Source organism: Mirounga leonina, unplaced genomic scaffold, assembly GCF_011800145.1.
Source record: "Mirounga leonina isolate KUSES-001 unplaced genomic scaffold, KU_Mleo_1.0 Mir_125, whole genome shotgun sequence".
In the NCBI taxonomy this organism is placed as follows: Eukaryota; Metazoa; Chordata; class Mammalia; order Carnivora; family Phocidae; genus Mirounga; species Mirounga leonina.
In genome coordinates, this window is record NW_023270305.1 from 79,137,098 (window position 1) to 79,161,409 (window position 24,312).

Here is a 24,312-nt window from a genome sequence, read left to right on the forward strand (position 1 = left end):
CCATTTGTGTCTTGTGTTCAAAGTCTGAGCTCTGAACCACAAAACTTAGGCTTCACTTAGGTTTTAGAGTAAGTTTTCTTATGTGGAAGTTTTGAATATATTTGATCATATCTTAAAAGTTAAAAATTTACCATTGAACATAAAAGTAAAGGTTAACCTCCTGTGCTTGCCTATGGATAGTAAGATTGAAACAAAAATGGAATTTTTCTGCCTCTTCTTTGTAGAAATTTGCCAGAGAAAATATCCAGGTTTGAAAAACTAAAAATATTACATTTATACGTCATAACGAATATGTTCCTTAAAATTGAACATTACAAGAATATCCAAGTTTTTATTTTTGCCAACAGTATTGTCCTCCTGCCCCTGGCAAACAGAGTGAGAAGGGAACCAGACTGAGATAGAAAGCTACAATGAATCATTGCATGTAGGATGTTGACTTATGTTTGACAGCTGCTGCTGCCAACTTTAGTTCTTAATTCTGATATGCAGAGTTTGTTGGGACAAAACTGAAATTCTGCAGTGTTTTGGAAAATTTCAGTAACATTTCCAAGTGCTGGAAAATATATTCTTTGTTTCATGGTTACAACTAATGGCAATAATCTTGGAAGTATCTGTTATAAACTGATGTACAGGTATTTTAAACAATGAGGTTTTATAAAAGTATAGCCAGTTTAAAAGATAACAATTTTCCTAGATCTAGAATCATTGTTTCTGTGGCAGTCAACAAATACCTTTAAAATGGATTCAACTGGAAGTAGTAGCTATTCAGCACCACTTGTAATTTTGGCTTTTCTCAATATAATGTACTTTATTTAAAGGATGTATTGCTAGGTTGTGAGTTTCCCACATTAGTAGGTAAAATATATTTGTCTAGGCATTCTTGGTTCAGTCTACATTTATTAAGGTCCTACTGTGTGCCAGGGAAATGGGGTTATGAAGTTGATGAAAACATTCTTTATCTACTAACATGGAACCCTGTGTATGGTGGAAAAAACAGACATACAGGGATAATTAAAAGGTGTTATATAGAGAGAGGGGAATAGCTGTGACGCTGTAAGATCAGAGTGCATTAGTTACGTATTACTGAATAACAAATTACCCCCAAACTTAGGGGCAACTGGAGATGACACATTTATTTGTAAAGGGCCAAATAATAAATATTTTAGGTTTTGCATACCACACGTTCTGTGTCACAACTACTTAACTCTGCTGTTGTAGTGTGAACACAGCTGTAGAAAATGCGTGAAGTGAATGAGTGTAGCTGTGTGTGTTCCAATAAAACTTTACTTACAGAAGCATACAGTGAGCCACATTTGGCCTATGGGTACTGATTTACTGACTGCAGGCTTAAAACAATGAGCATTTGTTGTCTCACACTTTCTGTGAGTGAGGAATCCAGGTCTTCATTCAGTGACTTTGACTCAGGGTCTTCTGGGATACTGCTGTTGAGCTTTCAGTCAGGGCTGTAGTCTTCTCAAGGCTCAAAGGGGGTGGGGGGTGGTGATCCAGAAGAGGGAGAGAGCTCAGGAGGGCAGCCACAGTCTTTTTATAACCAAATCTCAGAAATGACTTACTGCTTTCATTAGAAGGTCAGGAAGTCCAGCCTACTACACTGCAGATGAGGGGGTTCCACAAAGGTGTTAATACTGTTAAAAACAATATCCAGTGACACTTGTTAAACAACAGTAAGGCAGATATTCAGGATCAAGATTAAGTACAGGGACCACTTCAGTGAGGTTTCCCACTCGGGGAGAGAGATGGGGCTCAACTCCAAATACAGTGAGGAAAAGTGGGATTTATAGAGAACAGAGTAGGGGTCAGTGGATGGAGAATTAAACATCACAGGTTAAGGGGGGATGCTATTACAGTATTAATGATTATATCCCCTATGCCATACTTTTCATCCCTGTGATTTATTTTACCACTGTAAGTTTGTACCTCTTAATCCCCTTCAACCTTTTTGGCCATCACCCTCTCCCCCAGCAACTGTCATTTTGTTCTCTATATTTATGTAGTCTCTTTCTGTTTTTTATTTGTTCATTTGTTTTTTAGATTCCACATATAAGTGAAATTATATGGTATGTCTATTTCTGTGTGACTTAATTTCACTTAGCATAATACCCTGTAGGTCCGTCCCTGTTGTCACAAATGGCAAAATTTCATTCTTTTTATGGCTGAGTAATATTCCAGTATAAAATATACATAGCACATCTTCTTTATCCATTCATATGTTTTTTAAACTAGTGTTTTTGTTTTGTTTGGGTAGATACCCAGAAGTGGAATTACTGGGTCATATGGTAGTTCTATTTTTAATTTTTTGAGGAACCTACATACTGTTGCCTAGAATGACTGCACCAGTTAACATTCCCACTAACAGTGCACGAGGGTTCCCTTTTCTCCACATCCTTACCAACAATGATTGTTTCTTGTCCTTTTGATAACAGCCATTCAGATTGGTGTAAAGTGATACCACATTGTGGTTTTGATTTCCCTTGATGTGTAATAAGGTTGAGCATCTTTTCATGTGTTTTTTGGCCACCGGTTTGCCTTCTTTGGAAAAATGTCTATTTGATACTGGTAAGTTTTGTGGCCACCATAATCAACTGTGCAATTCAGCAGAAACTTACTACTGTCACCTTTGTACATCTTTATATTGCCATCTGCTATTATAACTACTTAAAGAAGGCATTGTTGAATGGTACTGAGATGAAATGGTATGTTTTATTATCAAAATTCTGATTGCTTAGGGTTGTAATGGGAATGAAAAAAATGACAGTATTATAGGGAAGAAGCATGAACATGCATGGAACTAGAAATGGGCCACAGCTTATGTGTGTGCTACTCATTTGTAATGTTTCAGCCATGTTTGAGGGGGAAAAGAAGGACTTACAGGATTGTTTCCAGGCAAGATGCTTCTCTGTGAATGAGCATAGGGTGGTCTTCTGAGCTGTATATAGAGAAATAGCAACTGAGATTGATCAACTCAATTACCAGTTAAAACTGGTATATACCAATGAGTTAACTTTCACTCATAATAGAAGTGGTAAAGTATCAGACCATTTCAGAAAACCAGTCCGTGTTTTGAGCTTCGATTTTTACAGGAACAGACAAAAAACAAAAACAACAAAAAACAGGTATCTGAGAATCTCAGGAATGGAATAGAAGGTCCTGTCAGAAGCTTTTAAAAGAATCATCTTTGCCAGACAGGGACAGGATTTCCCTGGGCACTGTGGTGTACAGAACAAAAGCAGTGATGCTCTGTGGAAGTGATGAGAAGGAAAGGGGCGGGATGGCTAGACCGGATTCTTTGCCTGAACCTTCCCCCGGTCCTGCGGCAGCTGCTGAGGCATCTCCGCCTGATATGAAAACTAGCCTGCTCACACTTAAGAGTCTGTCATTTTGAAACAGTGGAAGTCAAGCATCTTTGTACTGAGCCTCCTTCAAAATTTACTGTGCTACATTACATCCCAGTAGGAAATAAGAGCTTAAATATATATTACGGTTACATGCTAAAGAATTTATGGATATGATGTGATATGATGGTGGAATTTGCTTCAAAATATTTTATGGTTGAAGAATAGATAAATTGGTCATGGTTTGAGAACTTTTTGCATTAAGTTGGATTTAATGGGATTCATTTCACTATTCTCACTAGTTTAATATGTGCTTGAAATCTTCAGAAATTAAGTTTATAATTGTTTGATATGTATCATGATAAGTGACACAATTTTATTTTTTTAAGCATTCTTTCTTTTTTTTTAAGATTTTATCTATTTATTTGAGAGAGAGAGCACGAGCCAGGGGGGAGGGGAGGGATAGAGGGAGAGGGAGAAGCAGACTCCCCTGCTGAGCAGGGAGCCTGATGCGGGGCTGGATCCCAGGACCCTGGGATCATGACCCAACCCGAAGGCAGAAGCTTAACCTACTGAGCCACCCAGGCGCCCCAAGTGACACAGTTTTAACTTTTCCCTCCTCATATGTAATTACCCCATTAGAATTTTTCACTTACTGGGCTTATCAGTGGTTGTGCCTAATCAACATCTATAACAATAGTCTGTCAGCTACTTGCCTGTCAGTGACATATAAACCCAACCAGAATATCAGCATCTGTGGCTCTGGCATGTGTAATTTGGAGGTTTGGTGGGAGGAGGAGGGTGGAAAGAGATAGGAGCCCCTTACCTTAACTAGGATGTCTGCCTATGGTAATTATTAAGCCTTTTACAATTTGTATCAAAAGAGATTGGATTGAGCATCTCATTTACAGCTCTTACCTCCATGGCAGAGATGGATTTGTTTCATTTGTAGGACAGTTTATGTTTATTTTGAAAAGAAAAACTTGGCCAGTAGATTGTAGGCCATTTAAGATAGCTTTTTGAGCCTGGGTTAGCAGAGAGTAGGTCCAATATCTGGTATCACCGCTTAGTAATTGACTTTTGCAAGTCACTTATTTTTAGGAGCTTGAGTTTCTCCATTTGCTAACTGAATAATATTAACAGATTTAGAGTTTTTCAAGGAAGGTTTATTGTATTTCATTTTGGATATCAAATCCATTTTTACTGTTTGGGAAGACACATCTATTTGCAAAGCAGAAACATTTGTAAGGGGAAACAAACGTTCTGCTTTGCTTCCTGAGTACCTGGTATTAGTAATTTGTTGGAATTCACCTGACTTCTCTCCCTTGAAAGACATCTTGTTGGGGCGCCTGGGTGGCTCAGTCGTTAAGCGTCTGCCTTAGGTCATGATCCCAGGGTCCTGGGATCGAGCCCCGCATCGGGCTCCCTGCTCTACAGGGAGCCTGCTTCTCCATCTCCCACTCCCCGTGCTTGTGTTCCCTCTCTCGCTATGTCTCTCTGTCAAATAAATAAAATCTTAAAAAAAAAAAAGACACCTTGTTAAAAGTTAAGTGCTGGAGCCACTTAAAATGTGTAAGATTCTCAGGGCGCCTGGGTGGCTCAGTCAGTTGGGCATCTGACTCTTGATTTTGCCTCAGGTCATGATCTCAAGGTCCTGGGATTGAGCCCCGCCTGGGGCTCTGTACTTAGAGTGGAGTCTGCTTGAGATTCTCCCTCCCCCTCTGCCCCTCCTCTCTCTTTCTCTCTTCTCTTTCTCAAATAAATAAATAAATATTAAAAAAAAAAAAGTGCAAGATTTTCAGAAAGTATAATGAAATCAAGAAAGAATACCCAAGGGAGCATGTACTCAGAATTCTCATGGTTCGGGACAGTTTGTTCTTTGCCAGGCAGTGCCAGACCTTATGGCATGAAATGATGTTTAGGGTCGAATGAATGGTAAATGAGCTGCAGAAAAGCCTCTGGCTTCTTTCTCTGCCTCTTCAGTCTTGAAAATATAAGAGGGAATGCAAATGTTACTAAAGAACCAAAATGTGAATCACGGTCTGTCTGAAACTGCTTCTACAGAGCTAAAAGTGAGCCCCTTGGGTTATGGCCTCTGGGCTCTGTAATAATGACTCAGGCTGTCTCCATTTACATGGAAACATGAAATAAAAGGGAAGGTAAACTGGCTTGTTCGTATGTGTTTAAGCAGTTTGCCTAGAGGCAATCTGCACCTGCATAGCAAGTAAACAAATTGATTTCTGGATGAGAAAACACTGACATTACTTTATGAGCCATTATGATATTGAGCACTGATTATATTTGTGCTCAGGGTAATAAACTGTACCACATGATTTTCCCCCTCATCCCTTCCCCCTCTGTCCCTGAAAGCATTCATGCATCCCTTATGACTTGAATGTTTATCATGACAGCAGTGTAGAATTTGGGTTTTGCCCTTTTAAAATGTTAACTGTTCTTCTGTCCCTTCACTTTTGCCAGCATCTTAACTTTTAGTGATTGATTTGGTGTTTGTTTCTCATTTACCCTTTTAACACAGAATTATTTCCTTTACTTCAGAGCAGTTTTATCTGAAAGGATAAAACTGTTTCTTGAAATAATCATGTGGTCATTTGTCTCTACTAGTTTGGAATATGGCTATCTGTGGAGGAGTAGAAATTACTACCCCTTTTAATAGAGGCAGATCATTGACTTTTGATGCAGCTATCACAGATATGATCATTTGAGGACTAGACAGCTCATTTACTTATATTCAGACTATATGGTTTTATTAGTTTATGTGAACCATTCTCAGCATTTCAGCATTTCATTTGCTTTCCTACTTAGATTCCAGGCTGTTTGAGAACTTAATTATTTTGCTCTATTGTCCCAGCTTAGAATTTGACCTGGTACCAAGTTAGTTTTGATGACATTTTGCTTGCTTTTTATGCCATGAAAAGAGATTGTTCTGTTTTACGTGTTGCTATGCTCAGTTAAAGGTTTGGGTAGACACAGTCATCCAAGTACACGTTCACTGTCCTAAACTGAAACCCTTGGCGTCAGTTCTGTTTGTAAAAGGGTTAGAGCAAGAGTCTCCATGTCCTGCGGTCAGGAAGGTTTAAGTTTTATTTAACATGATTTAAGTAATTAAATATTAAAGGACAACACACATGCATGGGTGCACATGCACATGTGTAAACCCCAGTTATAAAAGCAACTGAAATAGTCTTTGTGAGCTCGATGGTATTGTTTCTCTCCCAAGCCTTTTTCTTGATTTTTCTCTTATACATTGTTCTTTACAAATAGTATTTCTGGAAGGTTTGTGGTTGGGGTGGGAACTGGATGATGTCTCTAGCCTTTTTGTGGCAGATAGAGGAGGAGGGAGCAGCGTCCTCAGGGCTGAACAAAGACAGCTCTTGTGAAGTTGGTCCAACACTAGCCCGTTGAGGGTTGCAGACAGCTGCTACCAGGATGTCTGTAAAGGGAAGGGAAAAGAAGGACCTCAGGGCTGCTCCGTTCTCTGTCGCGGCTGCTGCCATGTTTCACACAGCACTCACAGTTCAGTGACTCCCGTTCATTGTTTGTGCCCACCATTCAGTTCAGCTTTCGTATATATGGGGAGTGAAAGCAAGGTAGATGATGAGATAGAAGAGATAATAATAAGGTAATGTATCATCTCTTAAAAGCGCATTTTATCACATTTTATGACAGAAGTGGTTTTGAATATTACATTTTAGATTTTGCCCGATCCCCTCAGAAAATGTGGAAGCTCAGAAACGTGGGACAGGCCTTGGAGACCTCACAGGGCTGGCTTGCAGGCCCTCCTGGAACTGTGCTGGCTGTAGCCACAGATGGGCTCTTTGTGTGACCACCCCTGCAGAGCTGCACACGAGTCAGTGTTAAGCGGTGCACATGGTCCTTTTCACCACAAGTATTCTGAAGTTGAGGGACTGTTTAGGAAGCAGGCTGCTGCTTAGGTATTACACAGCAAGACTCTCATGACAGTGAGGAAAACAGGAATAGCGGTGACCAAGGAGACCTGTATAACACTCACAGCAAATAACACAGAATACCCCACAGCCACATGAGCAGGTACATAGTACATGCTCAGGAAGCTTGCAGTTATCATCAGCCTCCTTACAGTCTTGAAGATGAGTGAGAGCTTACTGAAGGTTAATGTAGGTTCCTTTATTCTCCTCTTTTGTTTCTTGAGGACTGAAACAGAGGTATGTCCCCTTGTTTGCCTCTTTCCTGGGTTAATACCTAGTGTGAAAATATTAGAAGAACCCAAATTGACTGGTCCTCAGACATGCTCCTTGTACCAGAGAGTGCTCATTGGAAGGGATGCCTGCTCTGTACTGGGGAGGTGAGGGAGAGTGGGGGCTGCCTTATCCTCTTGCCCCAAGTTGAATGATAAGTCTATTCTTGGAGAAACAGAGTGAGGTCAACTGGCTTGAACTCCCTTCTAACTGGCCATTTTACTATGCTGGACTTTTTTATGTTATAATTCACTCCTCCCATCCCTTTCTATTTTTTCTTTTTTCATTTTATGCTACAAAGCTTTATTTACATAGTTCTTCAGAATATATTTCAGTTGTTCACCCACTATTCTAAGTGTGAAATGGTAACAAATAGAGGAAATTTACAGGAAAGCATAAAAGAGAAAAAGCAATTCTACAATTTAATATATACAGTATCATTAGTGGTTATTATTTTTACAGTTTTCTTTTGAGGATAATCCACTGAATTTTTCTGCCATTGACATTTCAGGGTGAAGTTGTCTTTAAGAGCAGATTTCCACAGAGAATCAAGAGTATAACAGTCCCATATATTTTACAGGTTATATCTGACAATTTATGAGTAGCTGCAAATCATTTTTTCTCCCATTTTTTTTCAAAAGTCTTGGATGAAGAGGAATCATGACTTTCACCACTACTATAGTGGTCATATAAAGTTTTAGCAGCTTTCAAAATGGAGAATTCAAACCAACGAGTTGGCCCAGAACATATTTCATTTCTTCAGTGGTGCCCTTGGCCATCTGGTTACCTGGATGAGTTTGAATTTGAACATATGGATGTGCCAGAAGCTCAGGAATGGATATCCTCTGTTTAGGGTCCCTTATTAAACAACACTTTAACACGTCTTGAAGATCTTTCTCTGGAATATCAGGAAATTTGATTTCATGATTAGGGTTAATTATGGCAGGTAATTTAGAAATCTGATTAATTATATGCTGAAATGGTGTCTTCCCATAAGTCATATAGTACAAAATGCAGCCTAAGGACCAAACATCACTTGGTCCTTGGACTTATCTTTTACTTGGATTTCCCCTTCTCTCTTGAGATAGACATATATATATATATTTTTTTTTTTTAAGATTTTATTTATTTATTTGACAGAGAAAGAGAGAGCAAGCACAAGCAGTGGGGAGCGACGGGCAGAAGGAGAGGGAGAAGCAGGCTCTCCGCTGAGCAAGGAGCCTGATGTGGGGCTCCATCCCAGGACCCTGGGATCACGACCTGAGCTGAAGGCAGTCGCTTAACCAACTGAGCCACCCAGGCACCCCTAGGAAGACATATCTTTGATTGCTTCTGGTGGCATATAATTAACCTTACCAACCTGAGAGTCTTTAACAATACTTGTTGTATCTGGTTGCATTTGGTTTGCAATCCCAAAGTCAATTAGCTTTAGCATTCCATCAACTATCAGAAAGTTAGCAGGTTTCAGATCACTGTGAACGATGCCATGTTGATGAATTGTGTAAACTGCCTCCAACGTACTTTTCCAGTACCTTTTGCGTTCCCATGGATTGATGGATTTTTTCTTTTTAAGCCAACTATTTAGGTCTGTATTTCCACACTCCATTACCATGTAAAATGTACTGGTCCGTGATTTCATAATCATAAAGTTGGATGATCTTATCACTGTGTTGTTGTAGTTTATTCAAGTAAGCGATTTCATTCCGGTAACTCTTAGTTGTTTGATTATCTGCTTCTTCTAAGTTCACATATTTTATGGCACGTATCTGTTTCTTTTCATTCAATACCTGGAATACCTTACTTGAGTCTCCACTTCCTATCTGCTTCAGTATGGAGTACATTCTTCCTTTAACCAAAATGCATTCATTTGTTGAAGAGGGTGCTGAAATCTGTAAAGTCTGAAGTGGGGTAGCAGGTATTTGCTGCCGTTGCTGCTGGAAATAGGCAAGTTGGCTATAAGGTGTAGACAACTGACAAGCAGGTGGAAAGTCGTTCTTTTCAACTGGAGTTCTAAAACAGCTTATGTAATCATCCAAGGCACTGCTACTGGGTGTTTTACAAATAGATTTTGGATCAGTCCACTTAGGTGCTGATATTGGTGGTGACTGCTTTGAAACTGAAAAGGCAGGTTGCTCAAAAGTGGTTTGTTTCTGCTCTGTATCAACTTCTCAGGATATCTCTGGAGTCTGCCACTGATTTGAAGATGTAGCAGGATTCTAGTTTACACATTCTGGGTTTCTCATAGACTGCCAGTGTTTCTGGTTACTCTCTGGAACCTTTGGTTCTTGATGTTCCTTAGTTTCTTCTAATTTTGTTAGAAGGCTTGATTCAGTTTCAGTAATAAGTTCAGAACTCTTCTTATCTGACATCAGAGGTTCCTTGGAATGGATATTTTGAATAGACTTTAAATTTCTCAATTCACTGGAATCATTTCCACTTGATTTACATCCAGGCACAATCATATCTCGGCGTTCTGATCCAGACATCTGTCTTCTTGTAAGACTTGGTACAACTGAACCATCTGTCTTCCCATAATCCGGGCTACTTAGAAGGTTAACTGGGACTCTTCCAAATGGGCACGACCATTTAGCTTTGTTTGTTTCAAGGGATTTCGATGACCTATCTCTGTATCTTGAGGGGGCATGTTCTCTCCATACAAAAACCTGGCTTTCCTAGTCTGTCCTCTGGAATCACAACTGATGTTCCTATTCTATAAATGTCCAAGTGAACTGGGGAATGATTCTTGAGCAGTCAATACTGTAGATGCTAATAAACTCTTCTTTTCCTCCTCTGAAAGCTGCTGCTTTTGAAGGTTTAAATTCCGAATGGCAATTTCCGGCATTTCCAGTGGTACTGCTCCACATTCTACAGTTTTATGAAGAAGTTGTTTACTTTTTTTGAAATTACCTTGCGATAGTTCAAATTGTACAAAAGGTATATGCACAAAAACAAATTTCTTGCAGTTTGCTCTGGCCATCTGAAAGCAGTCATGGGCATCATCCGGCTCCTGAATAGCTTTTAATTCAGCAAATCTCACTTGAATTTGAGCAAAACTCTCATTTTGGCCATATTTATCTGGAGGAAGGGCTTCAATTGCTTGACTGTAATTCAAGCTTAGCTCATGAGTAAGGGCTTCATTTTTAAATTTATTTTTAATAGCTCTCACTTTGTTCATTATAGAATCAATTGTCAATTCTCTGCCACTTAAATCTTCAGCCTCCGTTTCTCATGTTTCTCTGTGCCTTCCTCCTCCCGTCCCTTTCTAGCAATTTTTTTTTTTTAAGATTTTATTTATTTGCAAGAGATAGAATGAGAGACAGAGAGCATGAGAGGGAGGAGGGTCAGAGGGAGAAGCAGACTCCCTGCTGAGCAGGGAGCCCAATGCGGGACTCGATTCCCGGACTCCAGGATCATGACCTGAGCCGAAGGCAGTCGCTTAACCAACTGAGCCACCCAGGCGCCCCTCCCGTCCCTTTCTAGTTTCAAATGCAGATTCGGTTGTTTTAAGTGAGACAGATGCCTCATATTAGACAAAGGACCAGATGCAGTCTAAGAACAGTCAGTTAAGAGTCCTGACTTTGGCCTCTCGTATTGGCTGAGGTTCAATCAGGATCCAATCAGGAGAGAAAAACCACACAGAAATTTGAAGGAGGAACGTTTAATAAAAAGATTAAAAATGTTATTAACTCCAGCAGGGGTTTGCAGTAGTAAGGGATTGGCTAGTACGAAGTAGAGAGAAGGCTAACAGTATAGGAATAGCAGCTATATGTAGCAGCTACCACTCCAGGGCTGAAAAGAGCTAGCAAGGAGGAGCCCTCCTCCCCACCCAGGACTCACTGCTCTTGGGAACAGCAGAGAAGTTGCTCTGGTGCTGCACCAGTGAAACATGCTAGAAATCTGCACTTGTAGGAGAGCCTCCCTACAGGGGGCCACAGGGTGCTCCATTCCAGAACTGAGAGTGGGGGAGGTGGGCAGTGTGGTGGTTGGAGAGGCCAGGCAGCGCAGTCAGCGTGCTGTGGGCTGCCACTCACTGCAGGAGCCAGAGGCCCCCTGCTGCAGAACCACCAGGCAAGCTGCTTGCCAACTGGCTGCTTTTGGCTGCCATGCCCGCATGAGCTGGACGCTGAAGAAGCTGTGTGTGCTGCTGGAGGCTAGACCTGAGAAAGCTCTGCCCCCCAGGAGCTTGCCAAGAGAGCATGCAAGGACCAGCGTGCAAAACCCTTTCCTCCACTGGGTCTCTCCAGTGCCCTCTGCTGAAAGGCCCCTGGGCCAGCAGGTAGAGGGAAAAGACCACTTGCCCAGCATGCCAAAAATATTCTAGTAATCTTCCATCAGGAAATGAGGGGTCTATTTGTGGTCATCATGATCATCTTCTGATATATTATTGCTGGATTCATAGACTTTGTCTCTTTGAAAAGAGCTAAAGGATCTGAACAAAGAGCTTCCTACCTAACCCTGTAAGCTACTTTCAAAAACCCAGACTTCATTCTGTGACAGAGGATAGTGAGCTATATGGGGAGAGAAAAGAGCTGAAGACAGGATCCAGAAGAAGAGGAGGAATATGCAAAAGATATCTGGGAGAAACTGAAGTTCTAGCTATGTGTAGATAGCCTTATACTGACATCAGTAGGTGCTCAGGCCTCCTGTGACCTTAAATCATTTCCACATCTTTTGATCTCATTAATAGTAACTCTCAGTCCTGGTAGTTAAAACAGTTCCTTGTCTTTCTATATGCACTTCACAAAACTTGAAGTTAGTGAAAGAGAAGAAGCCTTTTTAAAGTTCGCAAAAAATTTTTTTTCAGTTCTTCTGCTTAATCCTATCCAGTATTTTCAAATGTTTAATGCAATAAAATATACATGAAAAATATGTTTTGTGTTAAAAATAAAACTGAAGAGGAAAGATACATAGATTGAAATTTAAAAGGGTTGTTTTCACTTGAATACAGCGGGGTTTTTTCTACCCCTCCATACTGAAACTCTCATGGTTTTCTTTTACCCTATCATTGAGGAAAGTAGACCTCATGTTAATCTTATTGACAAAAACTCCCACTGACTTCCTCTCCCAATTTAGCTGAAGGTCAGTGTTCAGTGAGATATCCCTGGCTGAGTCAGATTTAAAATAAGAATGTCATTTAGAGCCAGAAAGTTTGGTGCTGATGGCCATCCCAGCCATATAAGGAGCCTGTGGATTCACTGAAGGATTTCCCTGGTAAACGGGGCCAACACTCTTAGCTAAAAATACTGTTCTATATTTGAAATACAGGGCTTTCTCAAATTCATCTATTTTGATTAGGACACAAGATATCTTTTTAAAAAGATGTTTAGGGGTGAGAATATGTGTTAGTGGGTCACAGTATGAATTACAGGGAGAAATGATTTGGATAATGGAGGATCTGCTACAGAGACATTTTCTGGTGGAGATGTTTGAAAAATCAGAGAAAAATTGCCCAGCCTATGAAAGAGAATTCTAAGAATGTTTTTTCAGTCGACCAAACACTCCACTTATTTGAGCAACCGTGGGGATCTAGTGAGAGAAAGTATGTTAGAAAGCTTATAGATTTCAGACTGCAGTGATGATAGTTAAGAGAGTTCTCTTTACTGATACCAGAACATCCTGTTAAAGTACATACTAAAGCTACTCTGAATTGTCTGGAATTTCTGGGGAGGGTGGCAGCTTACCAGCACCTCCCCAACTCTGTTGTGCAGCAACTTTTCACAAAAGGGCCAGTTTGATTAGTTGCCTACTAAAAGCGTGTTTGATGCAAAGACTCTCTAGAAGTTTTCACACCAAAGGGCTCGTGGTGTTCTTGAGAAGAGCACCTCTGCAATACAGAACACGATGTGGAATCGACTAAAATCTTACCCACTCACTGAACAGGATACCCAGTGAGCCCTGTAGATGCTAAACAGATTATTACAGGCTGGAATGCTTAGAGGGGGCTTCTTAGAGAAGACCTTGAATAGAAATTTGAGGATTGGGCAAGCTTCAGATAGGCAGAGAGTTCAGGGAAAAGGGGGCAGTGCTATTCATCCAAAGAACTTTGTGTCCTTTTATGTCCAGTACTAGGAATAAAGATAATTCTGAACAATCACCTTGCAACAATCCTGCCTTTATTTACATTTTTATATACATTTGTATATGTATTTTACAAGGAATAAAGATCAACATGTTGCAGTGCTTATCTCTGGATGGCAAGAATATGAGTGAGTCTTCTCTGCCTTTTATAAATGCTCTGTAACAAGCTGTGTTGCTTTGGGGTTGATGGGGGTGGAGAAATTCAACTTGCCAAACAACACAGTGCAGCCCAGTGATCCTGTCTCAGAGTGCTCACACTCCCATATACATAGGGCTTCCAGAAACTGAGGCTGCTCCATTGTTCATGTCCTTTGTTAGTTTTCTGTTATTACTGATTTTGCCTTGTTGCCACACATTCTGCTACTTTCCTGATCTAATTTTGTCTCTTTCCTTCTGTAGTGGGTTGCCTTGTGGGATGAGAATGTCATCATTATTGCAGAGACAGGGTGGTGGCTAGTTGCAGGCAGCAGGTCAGTGCTCTTGTGCTTCTGCTAGGGAGAGATAGGTGCCCTAAGTCTTGAACTCTGTTGGTTTCTCTCCGCACGTGGTTCAGAATGTCTCTTAATAAAGTAGACCTGTCAGTGTCACAGTGTCATGGAGGAGGGGGAGATACTCTAAGGAGCTTTATTTCAGTCTCATTCCTGCACCTTCCCTAGGCTCTGTGTCCTCTATACGCTGAAGTCTGTGGGTAGGTATTCGTTGGTTGAGTAATGATGGAAAATTTCTAGAGATTGTCCAGAAAGCTGTACTTCCTGAGAAGTAGGCCGCTAAGTAGGTTGTCAATACTTGGTAAATTTGTTAAAATTGAGAAACTGAACTATAATTTGCAATAATTTGTGCCTGTTGTGGGCAAAGTATTCCTGAGCTGCAGAGCACCTTCGGGACCTGTCTTGTTTCACAGAACCATCAGGGCACTGAGGAGAGTGGGTAGCAGCTCTCACCCGATGGCTCCTGAATAGGGACCCTTCTACTATGGGCATCAAGAATAAAACCAGGACAGTTTCAGACACCAGATGAGGAATTTTTACCTCACCTGCTCTCACTAGAAACATATTTTAATTGTTGATTTTAGGGTGGAAAGCGTGCCTGCAGTTTACTTCTTGAAAATTATCAACTTGAGTTTGAGTTGTGTTTCCCTCATTTTCCTTATGAGGGATATGAGCACACTTCTTAAAATAGCACAAGGTTTGGGGTGCTTCTGTCTTCAACACCAAAGAGTCTCTAACTTTTAGGTGAGTTTCGTTTAAGAAGGTTTTAGAATCAGATTCAAATAACCTCTGGAGTCCCAGCCTCTGAGTCACTGCTGGGTTGGTCTGAGTATTTGGGATAAGTGAGAGGCCCTGGGAAGGCAGTTACTGGTATAGGGGGCTTCTTTAAATCTGTTCTTTCCTTACTGTTAGGCAGTAATGTGTTCCCCTTATTCTCTTCAGTTGTTTCCAGCGTACAGTGACAAAGCTAGAGACCTTACTCCCTGCTTTCATCATGATCTGTAAACAGCGCTCATACAGGCAGGTAACAAACGTGCCTTTCTTTGAAGTTAGTTCAAGATGTGCATCTTACCCCTTTCTCACTCTCTTGCCTCGGTTGTAATAAATACTTTCTTTTTGCTTGTGCAATCCAGAATGAGGAAACAATTTTAACAGACAAGGCAAAATGGCATGTTAATTGCAACTCTACCCTCTCTGGCCAGCCGACCTTTGTCTCTTTCCTCACTGTCTGTTGAAAGAAAACAGTGCATTTGTCCTGGTCGCTGGGAAATGAGAAAGAACTTTCCAGCTCCATTATCTTTACTTGCATGTCATGACTGTTGTGTTTTTAATAGTAGGGGGGAAATCAGATTGTATTTTCCATTTGAGTAGCGTAGGGCATCATAGTGAAAATAACTCATTTTGCATATGTTAATTTAACCCCACACTGTCTCAGCAATTTGAATACCCCAAGTATTCATGGAAGCCTTTAATTGAAGTTGGAGAAGCTACATTCTAGTAGTTGTTATTGCCAAGTGCTTGGCTTAGCCATCCACATATGAACATCTGTCTGTGGAATGGCGTAAAACATATAATAGCACTGCCTTTTTTTCTGCATTAGAGTCCTGTGTTTTAGAAGCAGTTGGTCAAAATGTTCAGCTTGGATTTTAAAAACCACGTAGTTGAACTATTTGGTAGTGATACACATAGTTCAGTTGTTGCTATTTGAGAGAATTTTATTTTAAAATACCAGTTATTAAAAAGTTGATTATTAATTTTGGCAGCCATGCTCATGATTATATACAGGCTTTAAGTATTTGAGCTCCTGGAAATAGCTACAATATTTTTGCATGATATCTCTAAGTAGGCTATTTATCTTTGGCTAGGTAATATGTTGGGTGGAATTTGGTTTGGTTGAAATCGTGGAGTTAGCTGGATTGGTGGAATCTGAAGCCCTGCAGCATTCTTTACAGGACACTGGAATGGGTAGCTTAGCATCAGATATGCTGTGTGTGGTTTAGCATCTAACAGACTGTTAGATGCAGTCCACCAGGTTCCAGATCCTGCCTGCTGGGGTCTGAATGTTTGTGTCCTCCCAAAATTCATATACCAAAGTCCTAACCCCCGAAGGTGATGATATTGGGAGGTGGGGTCTTTGGGAGGTGCTTCGGTCATGAGGGTGGAGCCTTCATGAATGGGATTAGTGCTCTTAAAAAAGAGGTCCCACAGAGCTTCCCAGCACTGTCTACCATGTGAGGATACAATGAGAGAGTGTGAGCCAGGAAGAGGGGAGGGGGGCTCTTACCAGAAGCCAAGCATGCTGGCACCTTGATCTTGAACTTTGAACCTCTTTAACTGTAAGAAATAAATTTCTGCCATTTGTAGTCTGCGGTATTTTGTTGTTACAGCGGCCCAAATGGACAAAGACACAGCACAATAGGCCCCTCAGTGAGTGGTGGAGTTTGGCACACAGTAGATGATCAAAAAATGTTGAGTTTATGAAATAGAAGTCTGTCATCTGTGGATGGATTTAAAGGATGTTTGGGATTCAGACGTGTCCTGTGGGGTCTCTCAAGGACCCGAATCAACCATGGTGATCAGATTCTAGACCCTCCTGGGTAGAACCCTTAAGGAATCATGGGCCTCAGGAAACCCTAGTTCTTCAGCAAAAGCCACCTAACAGGCCCGCTATTCAGACAAAACTGGCTTTTGGGAGTATTTTTTAAAAACAGCCTCCTACCCTACTTCAAGGACTAATTTGATGCCACTGTAGTGGCAGTGGTAATTTCCATCAGAGGTGTTCGGATAAATACTTTTTTCATGGCTGCAATCACAGTCTAAAAGGATTGTTTACATTTCTTAGAGTGACATTATTAAGTGTCAAAAATGGTTTGAAAGTAGCAAAATGCCTGGATATAAAACTTAAGCAGTGGTATTTATTTGGCCTGAAATGACCCCCCATGTCCTCTTGGAAAAACAACCACACATTTCTTTTAGCTCTCTTCTCTGGTACCTGGATAAGAAGTGATTGACCAACCGACTCCCCTTTGCAGTCCCTTTGGGTGAATAGTGCCACCTAACTTTGCAGTGGCCACGTGGTTACTGACCTTTACTCAGGTACTAGGACACACACAGACAGCCCTCTTCACTTAGCACCTGGCACTGAAATAGAAATCTGCATCCTATAGGCTTGAATGATGGAAAAAAAAATGTATATCCATATATTATTTCCCTAAGTACATTGTATACTCATAGAAACAGGCTGTGACTTGTATTCACTTGTTTATTCATTCAGCAGGCACTTCTCAGGTACCCCTTAGGCCTGTTGCATTGTGATCTCGTAGTAAAAGTCCCATATGTTCAGAAATGATGTAAAATAATGCAAACAAGCAAACAGTGGAATAATGTGAGTACTTTTTTTTTTTTAAAGTAGGCTCCATGCCCAACGTGGAGCCCAATGTAGAGCTTGAACTCACAGCCCTGAGATCAAGACCTGAGCTGAGATCAAGAGTTGGACACTTAACTGGCCAATCCACCCAGGTGCCCCTAATGGGAGCAATTACTTTTTAAGAAGCTATAAACCTTAATGGAAAAGCTGCTCAAGGAAGGGCGGCCCATTGCCACTACCTCCTGTATAGCAGAGCTCATTCACAATTGCAGGAGCTAAGCCTTCCTGGTTGGCCTTAACCCTCACTGTGCCTTTGTTGTTTTGGTATATATAAGGTTCAGGGAATTCTCTGCAAGAGTCTACTGGCCAGGGTCTTTTGCTCCTGGGGTGAGGGGGTGGCTCATAGGAAGGAGATGTGGGATAGATGATCGGGCTCTGTCCTGTCCCATCTTTTCTTTCTTTAGATCCTCAGCCTCCCTTCTCCCTCCCTGCTGCCAGTTATGATATTCCTTGGTGATAAAAAAGAAAGGAAAGGAGGAAAGAATGAGATCTGGCAAAACTGTAAACAAAGAGAGCCACAAATCTGTCTCAACATCCATATAATAGACACACTGATTAAATAGTTTAAAAATATTAACTTCGTATATGATAACTTCGATCATAAAACTGACTCCTATTGAGGTGACTTCTATTGAAGAATTCTATTTGGACACACTGTGTGCCAAGCACACACTCATTAACATGGTCCCAGCAGGAAGTAGAGGAAACCAGAAAAAATGGAAGGTCTCCTACCTCCTTCACCTTAACACAGCATTTTTTAAATAGCATAATTTGAAGAGATAAGAGAATTTTTACTAAATTTCCAGCACTAATCTGATTTAGCAGAAGGACACCGTGGAAATGACTTAGTTGAAGGTGTGGATAAGTTATTAAGAGACTTTATTTTTCATTTTATATCTCTCTTTGGTGTTTGAATTTTTTCCCAAATACATGTATTACTTTTTCCCTTCTAGTCAATACAATTATCTGGTAGACTGAAATTTCTGACTTATTTTTTGTACTTACCTCATATACATAAACTTAATATATATACATAATAAAAGTTATGACTACACACCTGTTGGAACAGCTAAAATTAAAGATAATGGTAGCACCAAATGCTGGTGAAAATGTGGAGAAATTGAATCTCTCATACATTACTGGTGGCAATGTAAAATGCTATAACCACTCTAAGAAAATTGTTTGGGACTTTCTTAAATAAACTGAACATATATTTATCATACAACTCAGCAATTTCACTCTTGGACATTTATCCCAGAGATATGAAAAGTTATATGCACATGGAAACCGATACACAGCTTTATTTGCAATGGCCCCAAACTAGAAACTACTTAAATGCCCTTCAGTAGGTGAATGGTTACCATGAAATATTACTTAGCAATAAAAAAGGAACACACTGTTGATATATATTAACAACTTGGATGGATCTTGAGGGCATTATACTGAATACAAAAAGCCAGCCTTTAAAGGATCACATACTATAAGATTCCATGTAGCTGTCTTAGTCAGTTTGCTTAAACAACAAGTAATTATTTCTCAAGGCTCTGGAGGCTGGGCAGTTCAAGATCAAGGTACAGCAGATCCAGTGTCTGGTGAGGATCCACATTTTGGCTTGTAGACAGCCGCCTTTGGCTATATCCTCACATGGCTGACAGAGAATGATCTGTGTTTCTTCCTCTTCTTATGAGGATGTTAATCCCATAATGAGGGATTAATGCTCCACTCTCATGACCTAATCCAACCTTAATTACCTCCCAAAGTCCTACCACTAGATACCGTCACATTTGGGATTAGGCTTTCGACATAGGAATTTTAGAGGGACATAGACATTCAGTCCATAGCAGTAACATTCTCTAAATTACAATTCCACGGATGAAAAACAGGTTAGTGGTTGCAAGAGATTACGGGATGGCAAGGTGTGGAGGAGGGTGTGACAATCAAAGATAATATGAGAGAGCTCTTTGTGGTGATGGAATAGTGCTATATCTTGATTGGGGGCAGTGGTTACATGAATCTACCCATGTGATGAAATGACATACATATAATGTATATACACACATTGTTCCAGTGTCAGATTCCTGGTTTTGACATTGGATTATAATTACATAAGGTGTAACCATTGAAGAAACTTTGTGAAGGGTCTGAAGGACTTCTCTGTACAATCTTTGTAACTTCCTGTGACTATAATTATTTCAAAATAAAAAGTTAAAATTTGATTGTAGATCTTTCACATTATTTTTAATTCCTTGCCAGATAAGAGTCTTCATTGTATCTGTTCATACACAATTAGCTTTTTTCATAGTTCTGCTTTTCTGTCTAGTAGAAATAAGACTAGTTGTTATGAAGTTAAGATAATTAGTTTATATTTTTAGATCTGCTGACTCAAAATGCTTAGCAGACTGGTAGCTAAATTGCTCTTTCACTGTTTTCATGGTTTCCTAGATCAAGTAGATGGATTATTAATCTGGGTTCAATCATCAACAAATAATTACCACACACCTGCTAAGTGGTGGACTGTATGTATTCATGATGCTGGAGTACAGGCATGAACAAGACAAAGTTCCTACCTTCCTGGAGGTTACATTTCTGACATGTGAAGTGAGGCTAAAAGAACATAGAAAATGTATCCCCAGATCCCCTGGAAACTATTTGAACTGAAGGAAAGGGAAGTCTCCAGGACCTACTTCAGCATCTGCCCTTTGGTTGGTGTCTCCAAGTAGTATTACATCAGCGTGGGCAGAATATTTTGGATCTAATGATGTTTCTGGAAGGAGAATGAACATGATTTGCAATCACTGTACCTAGTATGGATTAAGAACTGTAAGAATATCATAAGGAAAACAAACAAATAGAGCCTGATAGCTTCTTTCCTTAGGCATGAACAAATGTATCAGTTACTAGAAACACCCATACAAGATGGATTTTATTCTATTCTATTTTATTTTATTTTATTTAAAACAATTTTTTATTTGAGAGAGAGGGAATGAGAGACAGAGAGCATGAGAGGGAGGAGGGTCAGAGGGAGAAGCAGACTCCCTGCTGAGCAGGGAGCCCGATGTGGGACTCGATCCTGGGACTCCAGGATCATGACCTGAGCCGAAGGCAGTCGCTTAACCAACTGAGCCACCCAGGCGCCCCTAAAACAATTTTTTAGGAGAGCCTGGGTGGCTCAGTTGGTTGAGTATCTGACTCTTGGTTTCGGCTCAGGTCATGATCTCATGGGCCATGAGATGGAGCCCCACTCCAGGCTCTGTGCTCAGCAGGGAGAGTGCTTGAAGTGTCTCTTCCTCAGCCCCTCCCCCCATATGCATGTGCATGTGCATGCATGCTCTCTCTCTTGCTTGCTCTCTCTAAAATAAATAAATCTTCAAAAGTTTTTTGCATACAATTTAGTAACTACTCTCCTGTATTTTATCCATGAGGTTCTGTAGTTTTTGCTTATAAGTATTTTGGGTTTGTTGTGTGTGTGTGTATTTTTTTTTTTTTTAATTAAAGTATAGTTGACACTGTTATATTAGTTTCAGGTATACAACCTTGTGATTTGACAACTCTATATAACCTATGCTATGCTCACTATAAACATGGCTACCATGTGTCACCATACAGTGTTACTGTAATACCAGTGACGATATTCCCTGTGCTGTACCTTTTATCCCTCTGACTTACTAATTTGTTTTTGGAGAAAGGTTCTGAGCCCCTGTATTGCCCATGGCCTTCATAATCACCCTCCTCATCTGTGGCACTGCTACAAGATGACAGCAGTGTGGACTGACTCCAGCAGGAATGCCAGGGGCAGCCTTAGCATAATAAAGACCACGATTAACTGGGGTTTCTAACTAGACTCCAACCCTTTTCTATTTCCTCTTGTGTCCATTCATTGAACACATCATCCAACTCTTGCTATGTGCCAAATGCTAGGATCAATAAAAGTCAAAAGTAGCTCCAAATCTCAGGGACTCACAGACCCTTGGGGGAAGGCAGCCAGGGGCATAGCTGGCAAGCATGCCCTGGGCATTAGGATATCCCCCAGAGTGTGCCAGCCACGTTAGCCTCAGGGGGGAGCTTGTTAGAAACAGAATATCTGGGGGTGCTTTACAAGAAGCACAGTGTTCATGTGGATGATGCTTGGTGACAGATTCCCCAGGGCACGTGGATGTTTGTTTCTCTTGGACCCTGCCAAGCAATCCCCTATTCGTGTGGCAGTGTTTACAGACCCAGTCTACGGGGAAGGTGCTCCGGCAAAGACTGTGTCACTGCTTTGGGGAATGTTTTCTAGAGCGTCCAGAAATGCCTCAGCAAGTCAGGACTGGCACACCAAGTGACTGCTTTGCTGCTAGAGCTCTTAACATGAAGGGCCAGGAGTGACCCTGGCAAACACAGGGCTGACGTGTGTGGGAACAGTGGGAGTGACCCTGGCAGGGAAGCGGGGGAGGCCTGGATATTGTTTCTCTGTCCCCTGTCCTGCTACTCTCTGCCCTGGGCTCAGAGCTCTCAAGCACCCGAGGATGGCGTTCCCGGGCAGGGTGCGCCCCTATGTTATCCCAGAGAATGAAGAAATCCCCCAGGCAGCCCTTAACAGTGTCCACCAGGCTAATGGCAGTGAAGACGAGAGGGCTGTGTCCAAACTGCAGCGCAGGCACAGTGACGTAAAGGTCTACAAGGAGTTTTGTGACTTTTATGCGAAATTGTAAGTGTCTCCTCTCTTGGAAGAGGCGCTCCCGCCTTCCAGATCTAGCCTTCTTGGGCTTTGAGTTCATTAGCCATTGATGGTTTTATTTCCTCTACTTTCAGGAGGGGCATTCCAGGGTGATGGAGGGGGAGGGGGCATATTCCAGCAGGCAGGAATACACCAGATGAAATGCAGAAGTGAAAGAAAATGCTGCCTTTACAGTAATAGTAGTAATGTCTTGTGTTCAATAGGTTCCTGACAATAGTACATTTTCATTATGTAGTCCAAGAGGGAGGTTTAGAGTTTTTGCTGTCAGGATTTATAATAGAAAAATTGTATGCTCTAAAACTTTCCACAGATGAGGGGTCGGTTGAGGGAAGCAGTAAAAATTGAATTCTGTTGATAAAGATACACATTTTTGTTAGGTTTAACAGCAGTTTGAAATAGGCTAACTGGCTTTCTTAATACTGTCTTGAGGGGATTGAATGAATAAATAAGGATGCTGTGTAACTAGCAAATATACATATATTTATATATACATATATATGCTATTAGGTCTAAAATGTCTAATACATGTTATTAAATGGGTTTTAGCAAACAATTAAAAAAAGTAGTGCAGATTAGTATTTAGACCAACTCATTTAAGATTGTTGACCTCCTGCAAAGTCGTAAGTTTGGAATTATTGCAAATACCCAGTTTCTCAATTAAGAGTTAAGGAGAATTTAACTGACCTAATTCTCTATTTCCATCAATCCATTCTGTGTGATATTGTAACAGATGTCATTTATTTTCACAACTTACAAAGAGTTCTGTTTAAGTGTAATTGGGCAATTACAATTATACTGTAGCCAAAATGCTTTGTGGACTCTCAAGATGCTTTTTGGATTTATACGCTTTTTCATTTTGATGCCAGAAAGTTTGTTTCACATACTTTGATCAATGAGGCACTTGAAAAACAAAAAACTCAATGATACCAAGTTTTCTGTGTGCAGTTGATTTGTGGAAGTGGGTCTGGTAAATCAGTTACGACTGGCCAAATGTGAAGATTCTGTATTATTAAAGGCTTTTACATATATATTTCCCAACATATATATTCTTTGTTATCAACACCACTTTTTAGCAAAAATCCTTTTTTGAAAAATTAGCCAACTAATTATAACTAGCCGATGACAGTTAAAACTATCATTCATGACTTTTAAAATGTAATTTCTGTCATAGGTAGTGTTAAATATAAAAAACAACTGTAAAAAAAATACACAGGTCACTGTGGGTTCATTAGTCGTAACAAAGTACGTCTCTGGTGGAGGATGACGGTAGCAGGGGAGGCTTGCATGTGGGGAGGAAGGGGAACTCTACGCCTTTCTCTGTTTTGCTGTGAACCTAAAACTGCTCTAAAAAATAGTCCATTAAAAAAATTCACAGTGCCAGAGGGTCAAAGACAAGAGAGGAAAAGGAAATGTAAACAGTTAAGTAGGTTGGTGAGATTATTAGGGGTTCTTTCCTGAAAGTTTCCTCTAATGTAGTTTCTTTTCTTATCCTGCTTGTTATTAAAAGGAATACTACTTCAAAAATATGCATTACATTATTTCTAAAGCTAGCTTATTTTTCCTGTGTGTTGGGAAACTATATGTTTGTTTTTATAATGTGTCTACCTATTTTCTAACTATTTGAGTATTTAAATTTGAATATAAGCAGTGTTTAGTATAATGAGTAGGAAAAAGGTAATAAATGCTTTTGATCTTAGGACCGCTTTGCACTCTTAAAAATTACTGAAGTCCCCAAAGAGCTTTTGCTTATCAGTATTTACTGTCTTAGAAAATAAACACAGAGAGCAAAATTAAATATGTATTGATTTAAAATAACAATAAACTCATTACATGTTAATATTAATAAGTATTAATATTAATGAATTTTTATGAAAAATAACTATTTCCAAAATGACAAAAGCTTGGTGGGAAAAGTGGCATTGAATTACATTTTTGCAAATCTCATTAATGACTGTCTAAATAAGACAGTTTCTCATTTCTGCTTCTGCATTTATCCTAGTGCAATATGTTGCTT

General features: G+C 40.3%; 1 protein-coding gene and 1 pseudogene across 5 annotated transcripts in view; one reads left to right on the forward strand and one right to left on the reverse strand.

The window, feature by feature from the left end:
* The window catches only part of LIMS1 (LIM zinc finger domain containing 1), a 159,283-nt gene that overhangs the window by 106,767 nt on the left and 28,204 nt on the right, over window positions 1–24,312 (forward strand). The window contains exon 1 of one of the 5 annotated variants that reach the window (XM_035001903.1): window positions 21,822–22,268. The exons of the other annotated variants lie outside the window; for them this stretch is intronic. Coding sequence (XP_034857794.1) covers window positions 22,087–22,268 — 182 coding nt within the window. The 5' untranslated portion in view covers window positions 21,822–22,086. Of the gene's footprint in view, window positions 1–21,821; window positions 22,269–24,312 lie in introns of those variants that run through there. 5 annotated transcript variants of the gene reach the window in all.
* LOC118008295 lies at window positions 8,201–10,802 on the reverse strand (annotated as a pseudogene).